This window comes from Eumetopias jubatus, unplaced genomic scaffold (assembly GCF_037043125.1).
Source record: "Eumetopias jubatus isolate StellerSeaLion01/CBP00866 unplaced genomic scaffold, mEumJub1_p1.0 scaffold_6, whole genome shotgun sequence".
NCBI lineage: Eukaryota > Metazoa > Chordata > Mammalia > Carnivora > Otariidae > Eumetopias > Eumetopias jubatus.
The window spans coordinates 11,021,010-11,048,312 of record NW_028274812.1 but is presented as its reverse complement, the minus strand read 5'-3'; the positions used below and the strand labels follow the sequence as shown (position 1 = coordinate 11,048,312).

The window sequence follows — 27,303 nt, the reverse complement described above, 5'->3', positions numbered from 1 at the left end:
ATGCAATCCCAGGCTGTGTCACTGTTTACTTGTGTGCTGTTCATAACAGAGTTTCTTACAAGGAGTGTGTTATAAAAAGGCTACAAGATGTGTTACCTTTGATGCTTTAACCCTACTGTATCCCAAAGCTGAAGCAGGGGGAGACATTTCAAAGTAATTGAATTCAGTAATTGAAATTTCAAAAAGTAATTGAGAGAAGATGAGGGCATTTCCTATTTGGAAGGCATCAGCAGGATTTTTTTCCTTAAGTTATTTTCATTATGTCTAGTTAGCTTCAGAAGTAAGAAATGAGAACAGAAAGGAGAACCTACAGTGGTATAATGTAGACCTGGAAATATTTCAAAGTTCTCCTCCTTTTTTAGGTATAGTACTAAATAGATACCCTAGTTAGATGGGACTATAACTTTGTAATTAAAATCTGTTGAAAAAAAAAGGGACCTTCATCATGCTTTTGACAGTCTCTTGTGTGGTAGCCTTGTGAATATGGGCTCTCGCCAAAACTGACCGTGAACCAGAAGGGCCCTGGTGCTTGTCAGTCCCTGTAGTTCTCTTATAGGCCCCATGCCACAGATTTTCGTGGAATCATACCTTTTTCCTTTTCATTCTCTTTCATGCCTGTGTTTTTTTCAGTGCAGCTGAAAACAAAATTTTTTTAACTAGGGTCCACGCTGAGCGTGGAGCCCAACGCGGGGCTTGAACTCACAACCCCGAGATCAAGACATGAGCTGAGATCAAGAGTCGGACGCTTAACTGACTGAGCCACCCAGGCGCTCCTCAGTTCAGCTGAAAATTTTTAAAAAATGTTTTAAGCACATGGAGCCTTCACAGTTAAAGAACTTTTTCTAATCTCTATGCAGATATGAAAATTGTTTTCATAGAGAAAACATCTATATTGTTTCTTAAGAAGGATTTATTCATTATTCGAATAAAGAATTTGCCGATCTGGTTTTAAAATATAGGTGATTATCCTGCTCTCTTCTGCTCTTGTTTTTACTTGATGAAAGGAAAGAAATTTAAATAACAAAAACAACATTTAGAGACACTAAAATCTTTGATTAAAAACAGTTTTAAGGATTTTTGTTTCATTGGACTTTGGGGAGAAATATCTTGAAGTTGTACATAGGAGTTTGTTTTTATCTCTGTGACTAAAGGTAATCAAAATCACATGGCTGAACAAATCTCTGAAATACTGCTTTTTAGAGATTTTTATTAATTGTGTCTGATTTATTCAATTGATTTGCTGTAAAACACCAAAAACCTAATCTAATAAAGCATTAACCGTCTTATTTTTGGCCTCCTTTTACATTGCTTATTCTGTGCATCAAGCTGGCCCATAAAGGCTCAGTGTGTTTTGGCTCTGGACTGCTGAACAGTGTCATGCTATGACCTCCTGATGTAAAGAAATCAGCACGAGACCCACAGTGAGTCTTTTGCTCTTTGCTTTATATGCATTGTGAAGGATGCAGTTGTTTGTACTCAGGATGTTATAGTGGGGTATTGACATTTTACTGATCCAGAAAACTGTGTATAAATTCAGCTGCCTTTCTTTTTAAAAAGAAACTTTACAGTTTTAATTTTGAAATCTAGATGAAACATAATCCCTGGAGTACTCTTGCACCGTTGTAGTATAATCTTTTCATACGATACCTGATTTAGTTGGAAACAAATTAGTAACTATGCATGCTTAAAGGAAGCAATTTAATAAACAGGATTTTAGAGAAACCTAATCAGAATTGTAAAATGATACTAGCGAATCAATTGCATTATACAGAATTACTAGGTTAGATGTAGCTTTTAGATAAGTGTGAACAAATCGGAGGCTTCTGTACCACCATTGTCAAGAGCATTAACAAATTTGCATTTCTTGCTTAAAAAAAAATGGGGAGGGAAACTCCTTTGTCCCTTAAGTTTTACTGGTTCATTCACAAATGATTAAAAAATAGCCTTCTCACATCAGTTGGCCTGAAGCCAACCAGACAGTGGAGCTGGCTACAGCTGTGGCATGGTCTCTCAAATTAAGTTCAGCACGCTGCGCAAGGCCATCTGTTTGGAGATGGGCATGTGGTCAGGTAGCATGAAAACGGCAAAGAGATGCAGCCTTGAACTTGAAGATTTCAGCAAGCATCTGGGAGCATGTATGGCTGAGAGCCAAGGAATAGGGTTCAGGAGTGAGGTGAAGACCGGTAGGTCACCCAGACCCTATCTCACAGACTTCTGGCTACCTTTTACATATGAGGTATAGGCAGTGAGAAGTAAACAGTTTTTATTTTAAATCATTTTTATCCCTTGTCAGCATATATGCATGTACTGTTAAATAGTTGCCATTAGTTTTAATCACTGATTTTCAGTTCACAGTTTTGTACACATTTTCTTATATTGGTATCATTGCTAGTACTTTCTCTCTCTCTCTCTCTCTCTCTCTTTTTTTTTTGAGTTGACAAGTTGACCTTTCAAGCATATTTTAATTGTCATATTTATTCAGTGCACATGCATATATCGTGCTAGGTTCTGGGTATAGAAAATGAGTGCCCACTAGCAAACTGTTCTGTTTTATAGATGAGGAACTCAAGGCCTAGAGAAGTTAACTTCTCTCATCTCTGGTCCTCTGGCCGGTGAACTAAGAATTGGACTCCTGTTCCTGTTCTCAGTGTCTCTTATGATGTGAAGGGTGTTTTCCTTTATCTTTGTAAACTGTCTTTCTGTTTAACTTGGCCTCTGCCATTGAGGAGACAGGTAAATAAAATTGCAACCAGACCTTCTATATATTATAATGGAGGTTTCCTCAAAGGTCTCTGAGACCACAGAAGAGAGGGGTTTTATTCTGCCTGCCTGGGGAGTTCAAGACAAACTTGATAGGGAAGGTGATCCTAGAAGGGTAAGTAGGAGTTTGTCCAGAGATGGGAAAAGTAAAGAGCTCCCAATAATTTCTGGGATGGTCCTCTCAGGGAAAATATCAGAGCCAATATTTTGAGCAGTAGCAGGTCCTGCATGGGAGGAGGTTCTGAGCATCAGTCTGCTTGCATGTGGGAGTGAAGAGGAGCTATGTGGAAAGTATTAATTTTTACTAAGTTGTGGATTAGTTTTTGGTTGTATTTGCTGCATAACAACTTGAGTGGCGTAAAACAACACACATTCATTATCTCAAGAGTTTCCGTGGGTCAGGAGTCCACATGTGACCTGCTGGACACACTCTGTTCAGGGTGTCAACAGGCTGTGATTAAAGTCAGCAGGCTGCATTCTCAGCTGGAGGCTTGACTAGGGAAGGCGCCCTCAGACTGTTGGCAGAATTAATTTCCTTGTGGCTGTAGCTTCATAGGCACATGCTTCTTCAGTGCCACCAACAGAGAGAGAGTCTCTAACTTCTGGGAAAACTAGACTTTCTTTTAAAGGGCCCACATGATTATGTCAGGCCCATCTGGGATATTCTTTGTTTTCATTAACTCAGAGTCAACTGATGAGGGACTTAAGTTGCATTTGCAAAATCCCCTCACCTTTGCTATATTCTCTGGGTTAGGTGCAAGTCACAGGTCTTGCCCATACTCAGGAGGGGGTTGCGCAAAGGTGTGGGTATCAGGAGGCAGGAATCCAGGGAGCCGTCTTAGAATTCAGGTTGTATGTTACAAATCAGTAAAAATAGAAGTGGTGTGTCTTAGTCTGCTCCAGATGTCATAATAAAATAGTGTAAACTGAGTGGCTTAAACAGCAGTAATGTGTGTCTCACTGTTCTGGAGTTCTGATTTCTGAGATCAAGGTTCCAGCAAGGTAGGTTTCATTCTGAGGTCTCTTCCCTTGTCTTGCACACCTTGCTGTGTGCTCACGTGACTTCTTTGTGTGTGCATGGGGAGGGAGGGGGAGAGGCTGCCCTGGTCTCTCTCTCATCTTATTATAAGGACACCAGTCCTGTCAGATGAGGGCCTGCCCTTATGACCTCATTTAACCTTTATTACCTGCTTATGGGCCCTATTTCCAAATATAGTCACATTGGCGGTTAGGGCTTCAATGTACGAATTTTTGGGGGGACACAGTTCAGGTTCACAGTTTGTTCATATCATGGGTTATTAATTGGAGTGGCTTGGAGTGGAGCCTAATGACCGTTAGAGACCTCTTCCCCAAAGAGCACCAGCCAGACTTAGGAAAATCCTAATTCCATCTCTTTTTTTTGTTGTAGTGTGACCTTGGGTGGGTTACCTAATCTAGGAGATAATTTCCTTCAACTAAAAATAGTGGCTTGTAATGTTAAGTACTTTGCAGGATATTTGTTAGACTTGGTTAATGTCATTTGTAAAGCACCTAGCACTGTGCTTAGCTCACAGTAGACAATCATCAAATGGTGGCTATTATTATATTTGTGTCTTGATATTTCTATATATCTTCTTTATCTTTTATTTTCCACCTTAAATGATATAAATTCCCCATGAATCCTTGCATTTCTTTCAACTAGAAGTTATTACCCCTAGCTGAGCACTCATGGGACTTTATTTTCTCTGTCCAGTGGCATTTACAAGCTTATTTATATTTTGTATTATTTATATACATCTTTTATTTCCTCTGTTATGGTGTATATTTCTCAAGGTCAAGAACCGTCTTATACATCTAATATCTTCCATTGTGACTTGCACATTAACAGTTGTTCAGTTTAAACAATGTTGAATGAATGAGTGGATCTGGCCTCTTGTTTCCTCTTTTATCTGAATCTTTGTTTCTTAACCTTTTCTAACTCTTGCCTCCTTTTGATAAACGTAATTTTCCTTGTACCTCTTCCAGCATTCAAGATGTGTCATCCCAAAAGACTAGGTCCCTAGTCCCCACTTCCCTTGAGAAGACGGAAGCTAGACTTTTCCTTTAAATCCTCAACAAGTGAGGTTATTTTATCAAGCTACTTTTACATGGTATGTTATAAAAACAGTACTCCCCTTTTTCCCCAAATAGAACATTTTATCACCCTGAATATACATTTTCAAATGCACCCTCACGCCAGCCCCCATTCCTGTTTCTATAGCTAGCATCCACCCATTTTCACTTGAGAATTCCTGCTCTGAACCATTTCTGACGTACTGTGGGGTCCTGTCCTAACTGGTGGTGATGCAGGCATTAAATGTTTAAGTAAAGCCTTCACCCTCTTTGCCTATGTATAAGATTTCTCTGCCTTCCCTTTATTTGGTTCTTTTGTAATGAAAGGTGTTAAATTGATACACGTTTGAATTTGTGAACCCTATTTTTCCGAAACAACGTGTGTGTAGCTTAAGGAGTGATCCTAGGCATCTGTTATGCTTTTATAAAGCCTTTTTCCCCAGAACTTAAAACACTTTGTAGACATTACCTTATCAACACTTAGCACGTCCCTATGAGCCAAGTGAAGATTAGAGACCGACCATTGCTCTTATACTGCAGGGGAGTAAAATGTGGCTGAGAGGTCCAGGAGGGGCCTGCCCTTCTATGCCCTTCCAAGGTGTTTGTGCTGGGGAGACTTTGCCTTTATGTTTTCTAACCATAAATTTGTCATGTTAACCTGCATTATGGGAGTGGGTATAATGTCCCAGTTAGCTCTCTACCAAGCCAGTAAACAAAACACCTTTGGTCACAAGATAACAGCAGATTTATGAAGTGATCCTTCTTTTTAAATGAAATCTGTGGCTGTACTTAGGAATCAAAATTCAGTGTACTGAAAGGAAGGTAAATTACATCTAGTTTCCTGAGGAGTCCTCTTTTAAATTCATTTAAAAGAGACCTTATTTGGAATTGGATTGCACCGAATGGGGATTTTTTAAATGAGCCCTCTTCCCCCCATACTGTGAAAGTTATTTTATGAATTTGAAGACAGCTTCGCTTTGTGTGGTCTACTTTGCCTTCTTGGTATCTTGAGATTGTGGGAAATGCCACTCTGAGCTGGGAGAAGGCACGACTTAGGGGCTTTTGCAGAATTGGGCATCCTTTCTGAAAAGGCAAATTAAAGGAAAAGAAAAATTGGATCTTAGGCTGGCTTGATGCTTTTGCATTTTCATTTGAAAACATACAGGTAGTGCAGTGTCACTTTTTTTTAAAGGATTTATTTATTTTTTAAAGATTTATTTATTTATTTGAGGGGGGATCATGAGTGGGGGGCAGGGGGAGAGGGAAAGGGACAGAGAGTCTTCCCAAGAAGACTCCCTGCTGAGTGTGGAACCCTGTGGGGGTTGGGGGGAAGCTTGATCCCAGGACCCTGAGAGCCTGAGCTGAGCCAAAATCAAGAGCTGGGATGCTGAACGGACTGAGTCACCCAGGTGCCAATGCAGTTTCACCTTTAATGATATTCAATAACTTTTAAAAAGTTCCTCTTTTCTCCCTGTTCTATACTCATCTTATCCTTTTCTTTTACATGAAAAGTACTCTTTAGCCTAATTTTTGTCAGTTGATTGTGATGACAGATTTTTAGGTGAAGACCCATCAGTTACCAATAAATAGACTGTTAAGTAGTGAGCAATAAACTAAATATATAAAGTGTGTGTATCTAACAATAATAGACACAAATGTTTTTGAAAGACTGAATGAATGTGTGCTTATGTGTGTTTTGGACATGCTTACGTTGGATATATTTTGGTATTAGTTGTAAACTAAAATTTCTGGTCGAGACTATTTCTGTATCAAGGTACTTATTTTGTAACACAGGTTAAAATTGAACTCTGGTGCCTTTACATTCTAGTTACTGTTTTCAGATATAAAAATCTTTCATGCCCCTAACCCTAGATTTGTATATTAATTAAGTTAGCAGCTAGGTATTGGTATAGGGTGTACTTACCGTGAAACACTTTTGAGTTTCTCTCAGGCTGAAGGGGGTAATGTGACTTCTTTGGTTTTCCTACTTTGTCCCTTTCTCCCCTCACCCATTTTTAAAATAGCAGTGCTTTTCATACTGTCAGAATTTCATGTTGTGACACCCTACTCAGAAGTTATGACAGCAGGGTAATGACAGCAACTGCCTCCAGGGAATCAATCAGGCAATTAATTTTGTAAATGAAATGCTGATTATACAAAGCTTCACATGAGAGGCCCAGTGATTAAAATCAATTTAACAAATTGTTTCAGGTGGGACTTGATTAATAATTTGCCATAAATGCTGAGGATATATGACCAGCATACCTTGTTGTTACTTCTACTATCCAGCTATGTATAAAAATACCTTGTTGTTGCTCTTACTACCCAGCTCTATATAAAATTCCACAGGTAAGCTAAGCACTGTGTCATCTTGTCACACTAGTGGGCATAGAAGCCATATGCATGCACACACACACACACACTCACACATATTTACTCTCTGCTTGTTTGTCTAGCTACATAGACCTAACTCACAATGAAAATGGAATGCATTATTGTCATTCTGGTTTGTGTTTTCCTGTGTTCTACTTGAAAAACAAAAACTTGCCCAGACAGGTTTGGGTGTAACCAAGTTAAACAGGTTTTTTTTCTATGTAGGATGTTTTAGACTTTGATTATGCTAACTTATATTCTGAATCTTAAAGAGTGGCATCTGCTTTATAGACATTTTCCCCTTTTTTTTATAATAGTCATGAAACTCTATGCTCCTAGCAACATAGCTTCAAAGTATATAAGGCAAAACTGATTGAAAAAAAAAAAGGAAAAATGGCAAACCCACAAAGTAGATTTTATACACCTCTGTCAGAAATGAACAGACTAGGGGTGCCTGGCTGGCTCAGTCTGTAGAGCGTGTGACTCTTGATCTCAGGGTTGTGAGTTCAAACCCCATGCTGGGTGCAGAGATTACTTTGCCCCCACTGGGCTACAGTGTCTCTAGAGGTGGGGGATCCTGGGTCAGATCCATCTCTGATTCCCCAGCAGCCTAGACGTTTTCCATTCTTAATTACAGTAACAGCGATAAACATGGCTTAGGAAATGATGTTGTAAGGATATTAGAAATAGTAACATTATAGGCTGGAAATAAAAAATGCCTATGTTTGGAGCATTGTAATTTGAATCCAGGAGAAGTCACACTGGGAATAGGAGACACAGCTGGATGTCTTTCTCAGATTCATATACTAAACATTCGTTAAGTGCCTGTCACAAGCCAGACTTGGGATCCGGTTTTGTAGTTTTCATTACGTATAGTTGACATATCTAGAAGACAGTACAATATTATTGAGGAGAAGGTGGCTTGGAGAGGCAAGGGTTAAGGTGCACTTGAGGGTTTTTTTTTAAGTTTTTTTTTAATTAATGTAGTAATAGGAACAATAATTGTTCACTGTGTATGAGAAGTTGGGGCCATAAGGAGAATTAGGATGAGGAAGACACCATTTCTACCCTTCAGGTACTCCCTGATGAGAGAGGCCGTGTAAGCAGGATTGCAAATGGTTGTGATAGGTGTTTATTATCTATTAAAGGAGATAGTGGCAGCACATGGTGGGAGCCCAGAGAAGGCACAATACTTTACCTCGTGCTTTCTGGAACTAGGAAGAGTTTCTTCAGTTTACAGGTGCCAGAGGTGTGTGGGGTGCCAGGGTGTTGTAGAAAGGGGTGTGCCTTAGTGCATTGGCACGGAGGTGTGCAAAAGGGCTGTCTAGGCTTATTATTGAAGACGTGGCAGATGGCAGGTGTGGCATCTGAAGGTGAGCCTTGATTATTTGGGTGTTGAACTTCTGGGTTTTGAATTCTTTAGACCTCTTTGTAGCCCTTTCCCTGCCTTTTGACTTTTCGGGCAGTTTATTGGTTAAGATTTCTGGTCAAAGAATGGGGCAGAAAGAAATATCTCTAACTGTCCTCATTCCTTTTGATACTTAACCATGACAGTTGGAAGTTGTGGCAGGGAGGAAGGCTGATTCTAGAATTACAGAATGCTGGAACAGGAAGGGGCTCTAAGGGCTCATCATGCAATCTCTCACTTCACATGTGAGCAGTTGTGAGGCACAGGTGTGAGATTGCCCAGGAGCAACAAGCTCTCACACTTGAGCAGTTACTATGTGCCAGGTACTGCGTTTTGTATCTACTATGTTATTTCATACTTATGACAACGCTGTGAAGTGGTTACTATTATAATCCTAACTTTTCAGAGGAGGAAGCTTAAGTGCAGAGAATTTGCAGGATCTGCCTGAGATCACACAGTAAGTGGTGACCCACCGTGCAGGCCAGGCTGCCTTAATTCCAGAGTCTGTGCACTTGACCCCATGCTGCTTACCAAAGAAGGCCCGATGGCTGGATAGTTGGGAGAGTCAGGCTCCACCTGCCATAGCAAGCAATTAAACTGTTACTTAGTTGGCTGTCTCTGAACCCTCTCCTTCCTCTAACGGAAGCTTTGTCAACCACAGTTTTGGGATAATTCGCTTTTTTTATTTGTACTGAGATTTAAAAATACTGGTTATGTTTTCATTTGGATGGTTGCTCTCCTTATTTTAAACCAGAGAATTTGACAGAGGGCCCCCTGACCTGGGAGGCACTGCTAGGGGACCAGGTCTGTTTACATCCTTTTTAGGGAAGAGGAGGGAGCAGGGTCACATGTGAAAAGTGAGGGTTATAAAAGCACTTTTTGAAACTTACAAAAACAAATAAGGGAGGTTTCTGGGTTGAAGATGGCACATTTCACATCTTTAATGGCTGGTTTGAGATCTTTTAAAAAGCATAGTAAGAAACCTGAGGGGGCAGAAGCCTTTTTACATCTTGAAAGTTGAGGGTGATAACATGAAAATGTGATTTGTGGGAAAGGGTTTCTACCAGAGCAGGTTTTTAACCTGGAAGGTTTTTTTTTCTTTTCTTTTTAATTAAAAAATTTTTTGGGGGGGGCAGTTTTCATAGGATATTTTTTTCTTTAAAGGACTTCCTTTTTTTAATTTTATGTTTTGTTTTTTTTTTTAGTAATCTCTGCACTCCATGTGGAGCTTGAACTCTCAACTGCGAGATCAAGAGTCAGTCAGTTTTCTGACTCAGCCAGCCAGGAGCTCCTTCTGAGGATTATTTTTAAAAACATCTTTAAAATATTACATATATTCAGCATGTGTTTTGCCAGCTTTAGTACGTTTAGGAAAAGTACTGCAGCCCCACCCTCCTCCCCAGTAATACCTTACCACATACCCTTCTTTCTTCTCTGTGTGCTCTCCTGGTGTTCTGACTCTTCTCGTTCTGCATGTTCCTTTCCCCTACTTTCCTCCTTATGGCGTGGCCCCACCCCCTTAGGTTTTAAGCCTGCCAGTGACCCCAGTGGCCCCGTTGACACCATGCGGTCATTAGGGGCTCTCAGTTCTGAGGGGCTGCAGCCCTCCTTGCAGAGGAAAGGTATAGTGATGGTTCTGGTTTTCAGTTTCTTTTTGCTCCCTTCTTTTAGCTTTTATTTTGAAATAATTTCAAATTTACAAGAAAGTCTCAAGAACAGTGCAGACAAGTCCCATTTACTTTTTACTTGGATACATCAGTTTTGAACACTTTGTTACATTTACTTTTACCCACCTCCCTATCTACCTACATTATATTTTCTGAGGATCATTTGAGAGTTCGTTGTATCCACCCTGCCCCTTTACTCCTTCCTGTGTGCCACTGTGTTTCCTTGAGCATATTTCTTGGAATGAGGTTATTCTTTTACAGACCTCAGTGCTGTTGGGGTATTTAACTTGGGTGCAATACTTGAACTGCAGTCCATATTCTGATTTTGTCCACTGTCCAAATAGCATCTCTGTAGCAGTCTTTCCTTCAATGTAGGATCCCTGCCTAGGCCTTATATATATGCATTGAATTGCCCTTTTTCAGTCTGTACTGAACAGTGGCCTTGAACTGCATGGAGCCATTTATATGTGGATTTTTTTTTGATGAATATAGTACTATAAATGTATTTTCTTTTCCTTATGATTTTCTTTTTTTTTAAATATGTATATTTTTAAGTGGGGGCCAAGCCTTGTGTGGAGCCCAGTGTAGGCCCTGAACTCACACCCTGAGATCAAGACCTGAGCTGAGATCAAGAGTCGGACACTCAACTGACTGAGCCACCAAGGTGTTCCTCCTGATGATTTTCTTAATAACCTTTTCTTTGATTTACTTTTTGTAAGAATATGGTATATATACATGTAACATGGAATATACAATACATAACGTACAAAATATGTATTAATTGACTATGTTATTGGTAAGGCTTCCAGTCAAGAGTAGGCTAATAGTAGTTAGGTTTTTTGGAGAATCAAAACTTATATGTGGGTTTCTGATTCTGTGTGGGGTCAGTGCCCCTAACCCCCATGTTATTCAAGGAGTCAACTGTATATTAGTCATATTAACTTTTTTTTTCTTTGAACAGTCACGTTACACTACCACCAATATATGCTTTAACTTAATTATGGCTCTGATAAAGTGGATCTTTAATAGGGCCATGTCTCCAGAAAGCATGTTTGCACCAGGGACTGGTAGCCTGGGTATCAAGCACTGCAAGCACTTTTTGTCTAGAGATAGGTAAATCAGTTGTTAACATTCGTAATATTTGTACTGGCATTTTCTTCAGTGCAATTTTAAAGTTGATTTTAAAAAGTTAATAAAATAGTTTGAAATAGACATGTTGGTAACCATGGGGATCGCTGGGGAAACCAGTAACTTCTCGGTTTGTCTTTTGGTGCCACTCTGACGTGTCCTTGGACTTGATTATCCATGCAGATCACATACCAAACGTCTTTAGAACGGTTGTGTTTTGAGGGAGGTATTAACTTCCCTTGAAAGGTGGGAAAACTGAGGCTTAGAGCACTGGAATAATTTACCCAGCTGTTCATGGCTAGTCGGCAGCAGGAGAGGATTATGAACTCAGGTCTACCCAGTGTCAGACTTTATGCTTTTCCCTTGTAGTAGACACAGCAAGTTGGTTTCTGCTTGTTTGCAAAATCTGATAATTGGTAGTGGATTCCTGCCACCGTACAGGGTGAAAGATCCTGAGGCTTACTGGACTTTAGGAAAATGAATTCTAGGATTGATTAGCAGTGTCTGTCTTCTGCACATTAGCAGAGGGGTGGGGAGTATCCGTGCCTCATAGTGATTATTCTGGAGTTACACTTTCACATAGTAATGACTATAATAAAATCTATCCCTATTAAAAACCTGTTATGTGCCAAGGACTTAACTACAATATTTCCAATTCTATAACAGCTCTATAGTGATAGTGGTAGTGTTCTTGGTGTTCAGATGAGTTAACTGAGATGCAGAGAGCTTAAGTGGTGACTCTCTTCAGCATCACACAGCCAAAAGGGATGAGGTTGAAATTTGACATATTCCCACAAAAACTTCCTTTCTTGATTTAAATCTGTATTTATATGGGAAATATACCATATTATTTCTCTTTCTTAAATAAGCTTGCTACTCAGTTGTCAGTAGTGACACATGAATATGAATGATAGTGTATACTTAGAGATGTAAATTTTAGAAATAGTTAAAGCCATGGTAATAGCTTTACAGTTTTTTTTTTTTTTTTTGGGTGGTGAGAAATAACAAATCTAGGGAAAATAGAAATATATACCATTACTATTTTGATATTCCCTTTAGATCTAATCTACTCTTGAAATAAAAAATATACATATACTTTGGTTTATTCATAAAATTATTACATTTGCTAAATTCAATTTAAGAGTATGGTTCAGACAGTAATTTACACATTGAATTGACTTAACAAGTTGCTGAGCTTGGGGGATTAGGCAAATAATAGGTTTTGCCAGTTTATAAAAATCCACCCCAAACTGGGGAACCTAGATAGTCTTATTTTCTGGACTTATTCTGTGGTATCTAGATGATAGCTATAAATGGGCTTAATATTTGTCTTCTCACTTCATCATTCCTATTCCTGTGGGACAGTCCAGTTGGGGAGACAGACATTTATCAAATAGTCACACAAATAAATATTCTGGGTAGGCTTTACTGAGTGCTGTGAAGGAAAAGCACAGGGTTTTCTGAGTTCCACAGGAGCATAGAGCTCCTTCTACTTGGAGGGAACAGCGTAGTTGAAAGTCCAGTGGTGGGAAAGCATATGGTTTTTCTAGAGCCTCATAGAGGCCAGTATGGTCGGAGAGGGAGATTTCCTTTTGGCAGGGATGGTGGGTCCAGCTGACTGGATTTGGTGAGGGATGGCTGTGGTGGGAGAGGAAGGAGTCAGAATGCATCCCTGGATTCTAACTTGTCCATCTGGGTAGGGGTCTTTTTCACGGAGATCAGAAACAAGTGGGGAGTATCCTACGTATCCAGGCAGGAATATTGGGTGGCAGTTGGGTGTAGAGCTCTGGGGCTCAGGGAACCAGCCAAGGGAGACGCATTTGGGGGACTCCGACATGAGGAGGTAATGGAAGCTATGGCTTATGTGAACTTGTGAAAAGTGAAGCATTGTCTGCAGTGATGCATGATTATTTACCTCTTGCACCTATTGACTCTCAAGAAGCCTACATTCCAATTAGAGTCCTATTGTTTAACTGGCCACGTGGTGTTGAGCATGTCATTGCTTTTTCTGTTCAACAGCTGTTAATGATGCCAGGCATTGTGCTAAGTGCTAGGTACACAAAGATGAATAAAACAAAATTTTTACCTTTAATTAACAGTATGCTGGGAGACAAGAAAATAAATAAATTAAATTATTGAGTGATTTCACTCTGACTTCAATTTGCTAATTTGTTAAGACGAAAAGAAAAAAAATAGATTTAGGAAGCTCTTACTCTGTGATAAATCCTGTGGTGGTACCTCATTTAATCCCCTAGCAACAAAAGCTGTGAACATGACTGTACTCTATTAAAACGTGAGCCTAAGTTACACATGGGAAGGATTCACACCCAGGTTTGTCTGACTCTAAACTCCCTCCCTTTCCCTTGTACCTTGTTGTCTAGAATTCTAAGTGTTTTTCTAATCCACGGACTGTTTATTTTATATGAAGAAGGTGGAGGGATTTGAAGCAGGGAGTAGGTTGTCGCCCAATGTAGGTATTTGTGCTTGCATAGTAAGTGTAGTAAGTGAATTGGCAGAGTGCTTTGCATCAGTGGAAAGGATTTCCCCAAGGTTTCTCTTGCTCCAAGAGTGCTGAGGCCGGATTTATGTCGGTCTTTATGAATGGCACTCGTGCTTGGCCAGAGGCTCTGTCATCTTCCTGGGCCTCTTCAGTGTTTTTGTCAGTGACACGGGCAAAGACATGAATGAAATGGCAAGCTGATTTAATTGGTGGTTGAAGTCAAGATAGGAGATACAGTTCATATGTTAGATGTCAGGATAGAATGGTGACCAGAAATAAGCAAAATGAAAATAAGCAGAGATATAGACCAACTTCTACCAGCTGAATCATGGAAGAAGAGAGGGAAGTGGGGTTTTGCTGCGGCTCATGAGATGGATCAGGAGTGTGACGGGGCTGCCGGACAAGTATGCAGATCTAGGGCCACATGGGTACCAGAGTAGGCTTTGTTCGTCCCGTAAGATTTTTTGTGTTAAGGGGACTAAGAATTGGCATATTCCGCTTGGAGAAAGGAAATAGATATGGCTGTCTTCAAATACTCTGCAAAAGGACCTAAATGAAACCAATGGATGTAAATTTCAAGGAACAGATTTTGTTATGTAGAAGGAAGGAATTCATAACATTTCATGGTTGTAGAACTTAGGGGGTTCATATATACATCACCTGTGAACCAGTGAGGTTCTTCTCTGTCCTAAGATTCGTTGTTTCATTGCTGAATCCTTTATCCAGAGAATTTTAGGAATTGTGATCAAATGGAAATGTGTTAAAGTGCTTTGGAAATTCGTGGTAGATGTTGGTCATTATATGATAATGCAGGTCAGGAGGTCTTTGGATGGGTTTCTAGAAGACATTTCATTGACCTCTGAAACTGTGTTAATTTTGGATGTACATACATGATGGATGCATTTTGTAAAGTATGTCTAAGGGTTAAGAATCACAGCTTCTGAATGTTGCTTTTTATTGGTAGTTTATGGTAGTCACTATACATACGTAACAACGTATTAATATTTTATGGCTAATCTTCTGAAAAATGAAAATCCAGTGGTATTTTCAATTTAGAATATAGTTAGGAAAAAATATTGTGTCTTTAACTCCTGTCCCATTTGAGGATAATATATATGTGACAAACTTATTTATTTAAAATTACACATCAAGGGGTGGCTCAGTCGATTAAGCATCTGCCTTCTGCTCAGGTCATGATCCCAAGGACCTGGGATCGAGTCCTGCGTCAGGCTCCCTGCTCACAAGGGAGTTGGCTTCTTCCTCTGACCCTCCACCCATCCGCCCCTCTTACTCTCTCTCTCTCGCTCTCTCAAATAAATAAAATCTTTAAAAAAATAAAATCACACATCACAACATGTTTCTTTCAGATAAAAACTGCACAAATAAAAATTGCCTACAATCCCATTTTTACATTTTTTTTCCTCATCCCCTCGCCTTCCCTCTTACTTCAGATTTCATTCTGTGGTTCCACAAATAGATATGTTCTATATAACTTGCCTTAAGGAAACCCAAACCAAAAATATTGACAGTGCTCATCTTTCCGAGCCAGTCTGTTAGTATTTTGGTCCCTCCCTGCCCCTCCTCCCTCACTGCAGGTGGCCTCCTGGTTAGAGGGCACCGTGGTTCTTAGAGCCAACAACCAAATGGCCTTTTCTGCCATGACTGATGGCTTAGAATCCCACTTCTTGATCTTCCCATACCATTGTCGAATATAGCAAATATTCCCGTATTGACAGAGGGAGAACTTATGGTGTGTTGATACTCAAATTTGAAGTTCAGGTCATAAATCGGTACTGTCTTGTCATTAGTACAAGTAAAAACAATGGTTTTAGGTGCTGGGTTGCATTTTTTTTCCTGCCTCAGTTTCATGGCCATACATGGATGCATGCTATAGTGCAGGGGCCTGTGGGCCTGAATCAGGAAACTTGTGTTCTGGTCTTGGCTCTACATGAGTGCTGCAGCCCTGGGCAAGTCCCCACAACTCCCAGCCTTCAGTATGTTACCTGGGATAACAGTGTTTTCTTGGTAATTGGATTCTGTGGTAGTGGTGACAGTGGTAACTGAGAATCTTGGTATTTTCTGGCTTGAAGAGGAATAGGAAATGAAGGAAAAGTCTTCAGTGTCTTGCTCTTCTGTTTTTGATTTAAACTGATTTTAACGCCATTAGAAGAACTTGACCAAGAATGTTGTATTGTATATTATCATTGGCTTTACATGTGTCTTCTGCGTTTATGTGCAGAGTCGATACAGAAATTGGTCAGTGATTTTTACTTTTTATTTTCGAGAAGAGTTTACTTGATGTTATCAGTCATCATTCCCGTGGAGTTACTGAGTCAGCACAATCTAAGTCATTTGTGCTGTGTGCTAAGTGAGGCATAAAGAAGTGCAAAGCATAGATGTTGCCATTTTAGACTACTTGGAGGTAAGAAATAACACATGAAAAAACGAAAAACTAGTACATGAGTCATAACAATACAAGGCAACTGAGAAGTCTGTTACAGGCAGCCCAGGAAAGATCTTGGGGTAGGTCCCATAGATAGTGTTTCTGGGGTGTGGTGAAGGCGGAAGCTCTGCTGTCCTTGAACCAGGACTTGAGTGAGCTTGGGTTTAGGCAGGCAGAGAGGGGAGCAGGAACATCCTCAGAATGAGGACTAGCAGCCGTCCCCTGTTTGTGAATGCCGTAGATGGGAGTGTGGGTGTGGGGGTGGGCGAGGACAAGTGTGGACAGCTGTGTCCCATCCACCCGTACCCTACAGAAAACCATGGTAATGTTTGCAGCATGCCTGGGAACAAACGGGCATTTTCAAGTTATATTTAGACATTATCACAGAAAAGTAAACATAGATGGCTTCACGATAGAATGGCCACTACTTACAGGTCACTGTTGGCTGCCTCTGATCCTTATCGGCCTGATTTTCACATAGCCGTGATTCATGCACATCGTTCTTAAACATTTGACATTGTTTTGTATGTACTTTTCCATGTCTCTGTTCGACTGTGTTCGTATGTTATGGCTTGTTCACATATTCCATAATTGTTGAGGAGTTGGGTTCTAGTTTTCTTTGAACAATTGGTAAGTGGCTCTGAGAACTGTTACAGTTCTTACTAATTGGATTTTCACACTCTTTGTGAGTTAGGTATTTCTTGCATTTAGTGAGTGAGAAGACTAAGAAGCAACATATGCAGGGTTGATGGTGGTGGTAAGTGGTGAGGTAAGGGTGTGGACCCACTCTGTAGCCACGCCCACACTTTCTTCCCTGGACCATGCTGTCTCCCATCAGTATTAGGAATCCATAGCTGCAGGCAGATTTGGATAAATTGCACCTCTGCCCCACTTGAGAGTGAGGGTAAGAGTTGGAACAAGATATAGTTTTTAAAGCTTTAGTTTAGAGCTCATTGCCCTGTTACCTGTCAGAGTGAAGTAGAGGTAAAAAACCTACTAGTAGGTTAAAACTTAGTATAAACACTCATTTACTCACATTGGGTTTCATTATTTTTGTCATTTTATAGGTAGTGGGATATTACTTCAAAGTCCTCTTTAGTTGCTGGTAGGATAGAATATTCTCCCAAATAATGGTTCAGAATGGGAAGAGTTTCTCTGAGCTCTTATTTAATCCAGATATATAGATGTGGTTATAGATCAAGAAAATATGATAGTTCTTTCAGTGGGTTTTGCAGTGTCTTTCTTCAATTTGTGGTTTCAGGAATTGGGCTGAAAAAATTGTGAAATACTATATTCAGAAAGCAACTACCAATAAACCATCTCCTTAGCTTGATATTTAGTAGTAAATACAGTTACATAGATATCTTTATTATTTATAATAAAGTATACATATTCCAGGTATACTCTGGAAGAGTGGTAATGAAGGAATAAGTATAAGAAGTATTAAGTCTGTCTAAAGTTGGGGCGCCTAGGTGGCTCAGTCACTTAGGCATCTGAGTCTTGATCTCAGCTCTGGTCTTGATCTCAGGGTCGTGAGTTCGAGCCCCACGTTGGGCTCCACACCCAGAGTGGAGCCTACTTTAAAAAAAAGTCTATCAAATGTATACTAAAAGTATACAAGTTGTTTAATTTGGATTATCTTTTTTTAAAAAATATTTATTTGACAGAGACACAAAGAGAGAGGGAACACAAGCAGGGAGAGTGAGAGAGGGAGAAGCAGGCTTCCCGCTGAGCAGGGAGCCTGATGCAGGGTTTGATCCCAGAACCCTAAGATCATGACCTGAGCCGAAGGCAGACGATTAATGACTGAGCCACCCAGACACCCCAGTTTGGATTATCTTTTAAAAGGGTTGTTGGAGGGGTGTCTGGGTGGCTCAGTCGGTTAAGCGTCTGCTTTCAACTCAGGTCATGATCCCAATGTCTTGGGATCGAGCCCTGTGTCTGGCTCCGGGCTCAGCAGGGTGTCTGCTTCTCCCTCTGCCTCTGCCCCTCCCTCTGTTCATGTTCTCTCTCTCTCAGATAAATAAAATATTAAAAAAATAAAAGGGTTGTTGGATTCTTAGGCCAGCCTTTAATAAACTCTCTTTTACCTATAATATAGCCTAACTGTGCAGCCTAAATTGTCTAGAATTTATATTCAAAATGTATTTTAAAAATACACATTGTTCTCTTTCTTATTTAGTCATCCTAGGGATGGAAAACCTTCTGAGGATTTTGGGGGATGTAGATAATAGTGGCAGCTTCCCAGAAGGAGATCTAGGAAAGCATGTGTGTGTGCGCATGCATGTGTGGTGTCCAACTCACATATACATATATACACAAAAGTTTATTTGAACAAGGGAGGAGTTATAACAAAGTCTTACCAAGAAATAAGATTGCACAAGACACTGAGTAACTAAACCTACACTAGTTGTTTTGAGCACTTTGAAAATGGATGGTACATACTGTGGCCTTCAAAGCACTTGTCTTATTTTACAGAATTGAAGCTCAAACCGTGGAATGGTATCTAGGGAGGAAAAGCATATTTAGAATAACATATTTAGATAAGTATTTGAGGACTGTTTTAATGTGGACAATGTCTCTGATACAGCATAAATTTTATATGAGAAATGAAAATGATGGTACTTTCAAATAGATCAACCGAAGGTTAACCGAGAAACATACAGAATTGTTTTGGGTTAGAAGTGAATATGAGAAGTGACTTGGCCTTTAGGTTTTTTGGAAAAGACTTAGATTTGGTTTGGCCTTTGGTTTCTCTAAAGAGCTTGTAGTGAAAAGCAGGGGTTGAGATCCTGCTCTTTTACATATTTAATGTTGAAAATAGCAAAAGCACCCAGCAGGATGAATTTGGGGTGTGGATGAGTATTTAACACAGGGCCATAAGGAGAGAGGGTTAAAATTAAGTAATTTGCACTGTATAGTATCTGTTTTCATATCTGAAGTCTCACTGAAAGGTATTAGATGCATTTGGAGAGGTACAGATAATTTGTGTATTTCATGTTTTTGGTTTTCAGAATGCTCAGGGTTAAGCTAACATTTTTTTTTTTTTTAAGATTTTATTTATTTGACAGAGAGAGACAGCGAGAGCAGGAACACAAGCAGAGGGAGTGGGAGAGGGAGAAGCAGGCTTCCCGCCGAGCAGGGAGCCCGATGTGGGACTCGATCCCAGGACCCTGGGATCATGACCTGAGCTGAAGGCAGACGCTTAACGATTGAGCCACCCCAGGCACCCCTTAAGCTAACATTTTTGACATGGGTACAAATTAACTGAATTTTAAGTAGGGCTGTGAGAGATTATGGCAGTGATGAGATAGATATTACAAAACAATTTTAGTCACTGATAAGATGAATTTGCTGCACTGTTATCTATAGCATTAAAATATAGACATTCCAATTATTTTTCCATTTTAAATGTCTGCTTTAATTAAGCCAGTTTTGGTGGTACACTATTTAAAGTGAAATAAGTAGACCGTTCCTATGTCCTGGCTAATGCAGATTGAATGTGAAGATAGGGCTGCCTCAGGACTCCGTATTCAAAATGTAGTTTGAAATCTGATTTATTTAGCCTCTCTTTTGGCCATTCATTCACTCTGCGCCTTCTGAGATCACCAGCTAAAGCCTTGATTTTCACACTTCCATAGAAAATTTTATTTTATATTTTGAAAGAAAGTGTGGAAAATTATTACATTTTGCTTTGGTAAGACAGATGTTCTAATTTAAATCATTCTGGGAAAACTTAGTTCTTAATACTCGATTTTCGTCTTACGACACTATATCAACGTGTATGTTTGTGTGTTGAATTGTGAGGTTAGTGCAGGTTGTGTAACATCAGTATGTCGTCATTGTGAGTACAAAATTTCCTTGACTGGTGAAAGTAACACATCTAAAATTCCATGAAATTGTGAATTTTGAGCAGAACTGTTTGGCCTACACATACTTTCATTCAGGTGAGATCAGTTCCTGGCAAATTCCTGTCAATCTCTCAGAGCTGAGTTTCTCTATAGAAGGGCTTTGTTAAAGCCCATCGCAGACCCATTGAGATGCTCCCTCCTCTCAGTGCCTTGTGTGTCCAGTTAGGATGTCTACTGCATGCATTCTAATCTTTGTTCAGCCTGTCTCCTTCAGTGAATTGCTCATTTCTCCAGGACAGGCTGTTCATTTTCCTCCAGTGCCTGGCACACTGCACATACTAGACATGAAGGAAGGAGGGCAAAGACTGCATGCAGCCTTGGGCTGGGGTATCAGCAGGAGGAAAGACTGCCCGTTCTTGTAGCTTCCCCAGCTTGGGTTTGGGGTCTATGCTTCTGGCTTACCTCTCACCTCCCATTCATGCCTTCATTGCTTATCTTCTAACGACTGCTCTCACCTCTGTGATGAGGCTTTCCTTCCCAAACCCAGCACTTCCCTTTTAGTCATTGAGTATAGAAAAAGCTTTTAGCCCTTACCTGTTGGACACCTGGCTTGCATTTGGCGTGCCTAGTTTGTTGCGACCCATGAGTTCCTCCTTTTCCATGACCCCAGACTCTCTAGAATCTCTTTTTTTCTGACCGTCCTTTTGGCTGCGCTATGGGCTCCTCCTTTCCCTTCTCCCTAAAATGGTGATATTCTCTACAATTTTGTCCTCTACACATTGTTCTTTTTTGATGTATTCTTCCTGGATAGAGTTCTTGAGTTTTTATATGGTTCCTGTTGATTAAATCATCCAATATTTGTTGAACATTTTATTATATGCCAGGCGTACTATTTGACTTATGTCCTGGAGATGCAGTAGTGAGTAAAAGAGAAGAATCGCCACCCTTCAGGGAGCATATATCCTCTATGTGCTGACTTTTCCCTATTTATCATTCTAGATCAGCACTTACTCCCCAAACATATTGGGTCCCTTCCTTCTAGATGTTTTCAGCTGGATTTCCTGTAGGAACCTCAGATTTCCTATATGTAGGACCCTGAAGGCTCCCTCTGGCACATGGGCGGGAGGGTCGAGCTGCTTCTACTTCTGCATATCTGTCTCAGTTGGTCTCTCACCATCTATTGAGCCTCCACTGACTCCTGTCTTCTTCCATCGCTCTGTCTCCAAGTTGCGTTGTGTTTCCACCATTACTTGAATCTGGGCTTGCTCTCTCCCACCACGCCACCAGTTCAGAACCTCAGTTTATCTGCTGGCTGTGGCACCCGTCCTGGCTCCAGGGGCCACCGGTTCAGGACCTCAGCTTACCTTGCTGGCTGCAGCACCCGCCCTGGCTCCAGGCAGCAGCTCGAGAGCAGGCTTTCCAAAAGCTGGACCCGACTACAGCTCTCTGTCAAAAGCACCCAGTGGTTCACCCCAGGATGCAATCTGAAGCCTTTTAAGAGGACGTGCAGGGCTCATGCACGTACTGGCTTCTGCCTGCTTCACCTCCTTCTCTGCAAATTCTTCCTTCATTGGATCTGAACTCCTTATGTCTCCTCATACACATCAGGCAGCTCACCTCCCTTGAGCCTCTGCTTTCTGCTTTCTACTCTGTGGTACTCTGTGCCCTGTCCCTTCCCAGCTTGAGCCTGGTGCTTTCTCATTTAATCTGCTAATCTTTAAGCCTTAGAGTCTGGCATACAGTAGGGATCAATATATGGATTTGGAAGGAAGGAAGGAAGGAAGGAAGGAAGGAGGGATATGTTGGATGAATGCTGCAGGCTTTTGTAGCACCGTGGGGAGGGACTTCCCCCACCACTGCTTTGCTCCTTTGAAGCACCCAGGGCAAGAAAGTCCCAGCAGAGGCTCTAGTTCTGGCTCTCCTGGATCGCCTTGGCCCTGAGGCCCATGGGCTGACTCACTAAATCCAAAATAAAAGTCAGAGTTTAGTTTTGAACTGGTTATGTTTGGTAAGATACTGACATAGGGAAGGTGGCTTGTGACTCATAGTCTGGGTACCTATTCATGTGCACTAGTGATCTTTGAAAATTTTTACCCTAGACATTCTGTATTATCTAAAATCTCCCCTTTCACTTTCTAATGAGCACTCAGATGCATTAATGTTTGATCAGGAGTTGCAGACTCAGGTCCAAATTAAAGTAGTTGTTCTAAGAATACTTTGAAGTCAAAAAGCATTGCTAACCACTCAGTATACTTTATTACTAGTAAGCTAAAAGGAGCTGGGTGAGATTAACTATCATGCTCATTTCCTATATGTGTAGTAGAATTTTAGATGCAGATGTTTTCTCTCTGCAAACTCTTCCCTTCTCTTGTTTACACTGGATCCCTCGTAATTGTTAAAACCTTCCTAAAAGTAAACAATAAATGTCTTGTAGCCATCTAGGCTTTTTTCCTAAACGTTCTTCTGGGTTTTTATTTGCCAGCTTTTTTTTTTTTTTTAATTAAATAATTGACTTGCAACATACTAGTTTTAGGTGTTACAACATAATGATTTGGTATTTGTATATATTATGTATTTTTAATATTGTCAAAAGTAAGGATATAGTTGTGTTTTTAATGTATATGTAATAAAATTTCTGCCTTTGTAATAAATAATGACTTAATCTGTGTTTTGTTTATTTCTTCCCAGGGCAGCCCAATGGATCCTATGGTGATGAAGAGACCTCAGTTGTATGGGATGGGCAGTAACCCTCATTCTCAGCCTCAGCAGAGCAGCCCTTACCCAGGAGGCTCCTACGGCCCCCCAGGCCCACAGCGGTATCCAATCAGCATCCAGGGTCGGACCCCAGGGGCCATGGGAGGAATGCAGTACCCACAGCAGCAGGTTTGTGCTGGTTTTAATCCCACCCCCCTTCAAATTGGTGATGAAGTTTTGTCTTTGTTGCTTACTGTCTACCTAAGATTGGTACTGAGAGAATTAGGGGGGATTTCACTGATTTTCTTTTTTCTTTTAATTTTCATAGTTTTTTCAAGTAACCACATGTGCAGTTTCCTTTTCTTTCAAAGAAGGAAAAGTGATGGGGCACCTGGGTGGCTCAGTTGGTTAAGCCTCCGACTCTTCCATCTCGGCTCAGGTCTTGGTCTCGGGATGGTGACTTCTGCCCAAGTTGGGCCCCACGCTGGGCATGGAGCTTGCTTAAAAAAAGAGCAGGCTGGGGGGTGGTGTGCCTGGTAGCTCAGTCGGCTAAGCACTGGAGTCTTGATTTCTGCTCAGGTTGTGAACTCAGGGTCATGAGATGGAGCCCTGCCTGGGGTCCCAGCACGGAGCCTGCTTAAGATTCTCTCTCTCCCAGTCCCTCTGTTGTCCCCTGCCCACCCTCACGTGTGCACACACATGCACTTTCTCTTTAAAAAAAAACAAAAACAAAAACGGACAAGTGAGCTTCCTAGAAAAAAGTAGACAAAAATACCTGTTTGGTAGAGGGCTGTTACTGTGTTATTGGCTGTATTTGAAAGATAGGCACTGTTATCATTTTGCACCAAGTTATATAGATCTAAACCCCTGAAGTGAACTTGGCTTTCTAACATTTCTCATGTCAGACTGGCAGATTTTGAACTTTGAATAGACTTCGTAAGGTGAAGTTTTAATTATTTAAAAAATAAATAACCATGAATGGCATCGACTTTGAGAGAAATTTTTTATTCTCCCAAAAAGTTATTTTGCATTTATTTCTTAACATATTCATTTCATATAAGAGCATTTGGTATATATCTGTTTTCTTAGATTTGGATGGGTTTTGTATTTTTACTTAAAACACAAGAAGACTTCTCTTCCTTTTAAAAACCCAGTATTTTTCTTCTTTTTCTCTAGAATCAAATAGTTGGAGTTGCCTTAAATGACCACCTACTTTCTAGCTGTAGTAAACCTGGTCTCTTGGATACTGGAGAGTAGATCCTTGTTATGTTGGCCTGAGGAAGCATGAAATTAGGAAAAGTCTAAATTAGATTCAGACTCGTTAGGGTGTTTAGTCACGAGATACACCAGAAAGCCTTATTTGTAAGTTCCCACACCGTGTCTTTAACCCTGGGGGTGCATTAGGCTGATGCTGTGTACATTTTACTGCCTCCTCGATAGGTTCTTCCATAACATTGCCAGTAACCTGTTCCAGGGTTTCATGTACTTCCTCTCTGGAAATTCTTCCCTATGTTTGACCAAAAATCATCTGTGGGGAAAAAAACCATTGGATTCGACTTCTGTTCTCTCTAAAGTGGTTGTGGAGAATGGTACACTCTTAAGTGCGCCAGAGCAGTGTTGATGAAGTTGCATCTGAGCCTTTTCTTTTATAGACTGGATATTGTTTTTCCTCTTTATCTTTTGTCCCTCCTTGGGTGATATTTTTATTTTAAGGTGGTTATAGGGAAAGATAGAAGTAGCTCAGCCTTTGAGTCCCAGCTGTTGGTTCCCTAAACAGCCTTTGTTACTGTCAGTAGTTCTTACTCTCCTTTATTAAATTGGCTGCCCAGAATTCTCTGTCACTTGCACACTTAATTGCACTGTTAATTTTTTTCAACGTGATTCCTTTCTTCCAGCAACATTTTGCTGCCTAGAGTAAAACCTCTTTAGCTGAGGTTACTAATTGTGAGGGGGAAATAATTCGTAAATGATTGAAAAGTAAGATGTGATTCTCTCTTCCTTCTAGTTTTAATCTAATTTGCCCTTAGTTGAGGGGAAGAAGGCCCAGGCAGCTAGCTGCCAAAATCCTAATTTTCCTCTTTAGCTGATTTCCTTTGGGGCCTGATGGTTCTGTATGATAACCCAGGCAGCAGGGAAGAAGTAGCAGGACTAGTGGAAAGAAGTAGATGCTAATCACTCCTTGTTTTTCTGCATCTTCTTTTTTCCCCACTATATTTTCCTGATGTCACATTGGAAAGTCATTTCGAAAGGTGGTATTCGTGGCAAGCTACCAGATGCTCCTTTATCTTTTTCTCTGAATGAGTTCAAGTCTTACAAGGTTTCCACATTGGCATAGTTTGCAATCCCAAAGTAGAAATCCAACAAATGGAAAGAGTGTGTAAAGAATGATTTGCCCAGGGGGCGCCTGGATGGTTCAATTGGTTAAGCGTTTGGCTTTGGCTCAGGTTATGATCTCAGGGTCCTGGGATCGAGCCCCAGGTCAGGCTCTAGCTCCACAAGGAATCTGCTTGAGGATTCTCTCTCTTCCTCTGGCCTTCCCCTCACGCGTGTGCACACATGCTCGCTCTCTCTCAAATGAATAAATAAAATCTTTAAAAAAAGAGAGAGAGAGAATGATTACCCAGGAATATTTTTTTCATTATTTTCTTCCCCACATGTGTAAGGGTAAAAGTAGAGGACATACACAAATACACAAGAGTGGCCTTAATTTTCTTAGGTTCTTGGTGTTTGTTAATTCCTGTGGCTCTTATATAGTTTTGAAATCCAGTAACTCTTGGATTTATTTGAAGGGACAAATTGATGAAGATAACTCGCCAAGTATTTCAGCAAATTTTTAATTAAGATTTTAGATTAGGTATTTTACTGCTAACCAGAAGAAATGCCTAATTCTAATTAAGGACAGATCTTTCTGATAATGAAAGGAAAATAGTGTATCTGGTAAGAAACTGAAGGCCCTGGCCGTAAAATGTCAAACTTTCATATTGAGTTCATCATAATCAAGGGTTCTATGAGACTGAAGTGCTACCTACTGCGCTAACGAGGCACCTTATAATCGAGAGTTCTAAATAATCTCTATTGCTTTTTCACCCTTTCATTTAGTTATAATATAGTCTTAAAATATAGTATCTTGCTTAGATAACTAAAAGGCTAAAAATAGCTGTGAATGCACTTTTGAATGTGTGTAACATTTTAAAGGGGATGCAACTTTTATAATACCAAATTCATGTGATCAGTTAGGTGTAGGCTAATTAATAGCCTTGAAATGGAAAAAAAAATAGTTAAGAAGGTTTTGGGTAAAGGTTATTAGAGCACATTTACTTTGTTAGGTTTAGCCTGTGCTCTTTGGTGAGGAATTCTCAGTGAATTGCTTTGTTTGTAAATTTTGGGTAATTATGAATTTGTCCACAGACTAGGTCCTGGCACAGTGATTGGCTGCTGGTCCTATCTGTTTTCTCCTAGTATTAATGTAATTGGCTGAGCATTTTTGTAATCATGGCTGCTAATGTTTCTCAGGGAAAAACTTGAAAGATAATGATGACATTGAGTTTTTATTGAGTGGACATCACCACCTAGGCATGACTTTGCTTTGGATAGCCTCCAAAGCTTTCTGTGTTTGGTTTGTGAACCTCTAATGAGCTGAATCCAGTTCATTTAATATTGCTCATATATTTCTGCAAAGGATTAAAATGCAGGAATTCAAGTTTGTAAATTGAGTTGCCCACTTACCAGCTGAGTGGTAAGTTGTCTTTGGCTCAGGGGTCACAGTTTGATTCCTGGCTAGCATTCCACTCCTGAGATGGGAATTTTAAATGAGTATTCTGGTAGAAAGAACTGCCATGCTTATATGAAATTTAACATGGATAGTATCACTGCTTGCTTTTTGTTTCTGAGAGGAGGAACTGGCCACTGTGAGTGTTAGATTTTAGTGTTAACCTGGTGATTCTTGATTTGTATGGTGATAATTTTATTTTTGAAATATACTCACGACTAGGTCTTTGGGCATGACATGATAATAGTACATCATTTTGGTATTTATTAACTGGAACTAGATTTGTGGTCTTTCACGTGCTGATTCTGCCACCTCATCAGGCAAATACATGGCTAAACAGATTAGTTTTGCACAGTGCTCTAAAAACTAGTCTGCTTGAGTTTTTATTGAGCCGAGAGGGGAAATGAATTTTCTATGCCTCTGTGGAGAATGTTCTGCCTCTAGGCTCCTGGAATTCAAACCTGGAGATGGTTAACAGAAGTATACTGGCTGATTTCATCTAATACAGAGCTACACAGAGGAAGTGTACTCTTTAAGGTTACTAGAATCTGACTCTGAGTTTTTCAGATTTTTAAAAAAACATAGATGCTAAGGTACCCTTTGCTGGATCAGGGATGTG

At 40.3% G+C, this 27,303-nt stretch overlaps 1 protein-coding gene across 8 annotated transcripts in view; it reads left to right on the top strand.

Moving 5' to 3' along the window:
• The window catches only part of ARID1B (AT-rich interaction domain 1B), a 434,847-nt gene that overhangs the window by 26,642 nt on the left and 380,902 nt on the right, over positions 1-27,303 (top strand). For 6 of the 8 annotated variants that reach the window (XM_028103326.2, XM_028103324.2, XM_088023824.1 and 3 more), the window contains exon 2: positions 22,910-23,104. In XM_028103326.2, the coding sequence (XP_027959127.2) occupies positions 22,910-23,104 (195 nt within the window). Of the gene's footprint in view, positions 1-1,326; positions 1,422-10,895; positions 10,964-22,909; positions 23,105-27,303 lie in introns of those variants that run through there. The other 2 variants (XM_028103327.2, XM_088023821.1) reach the window with 2 other exon arrangements.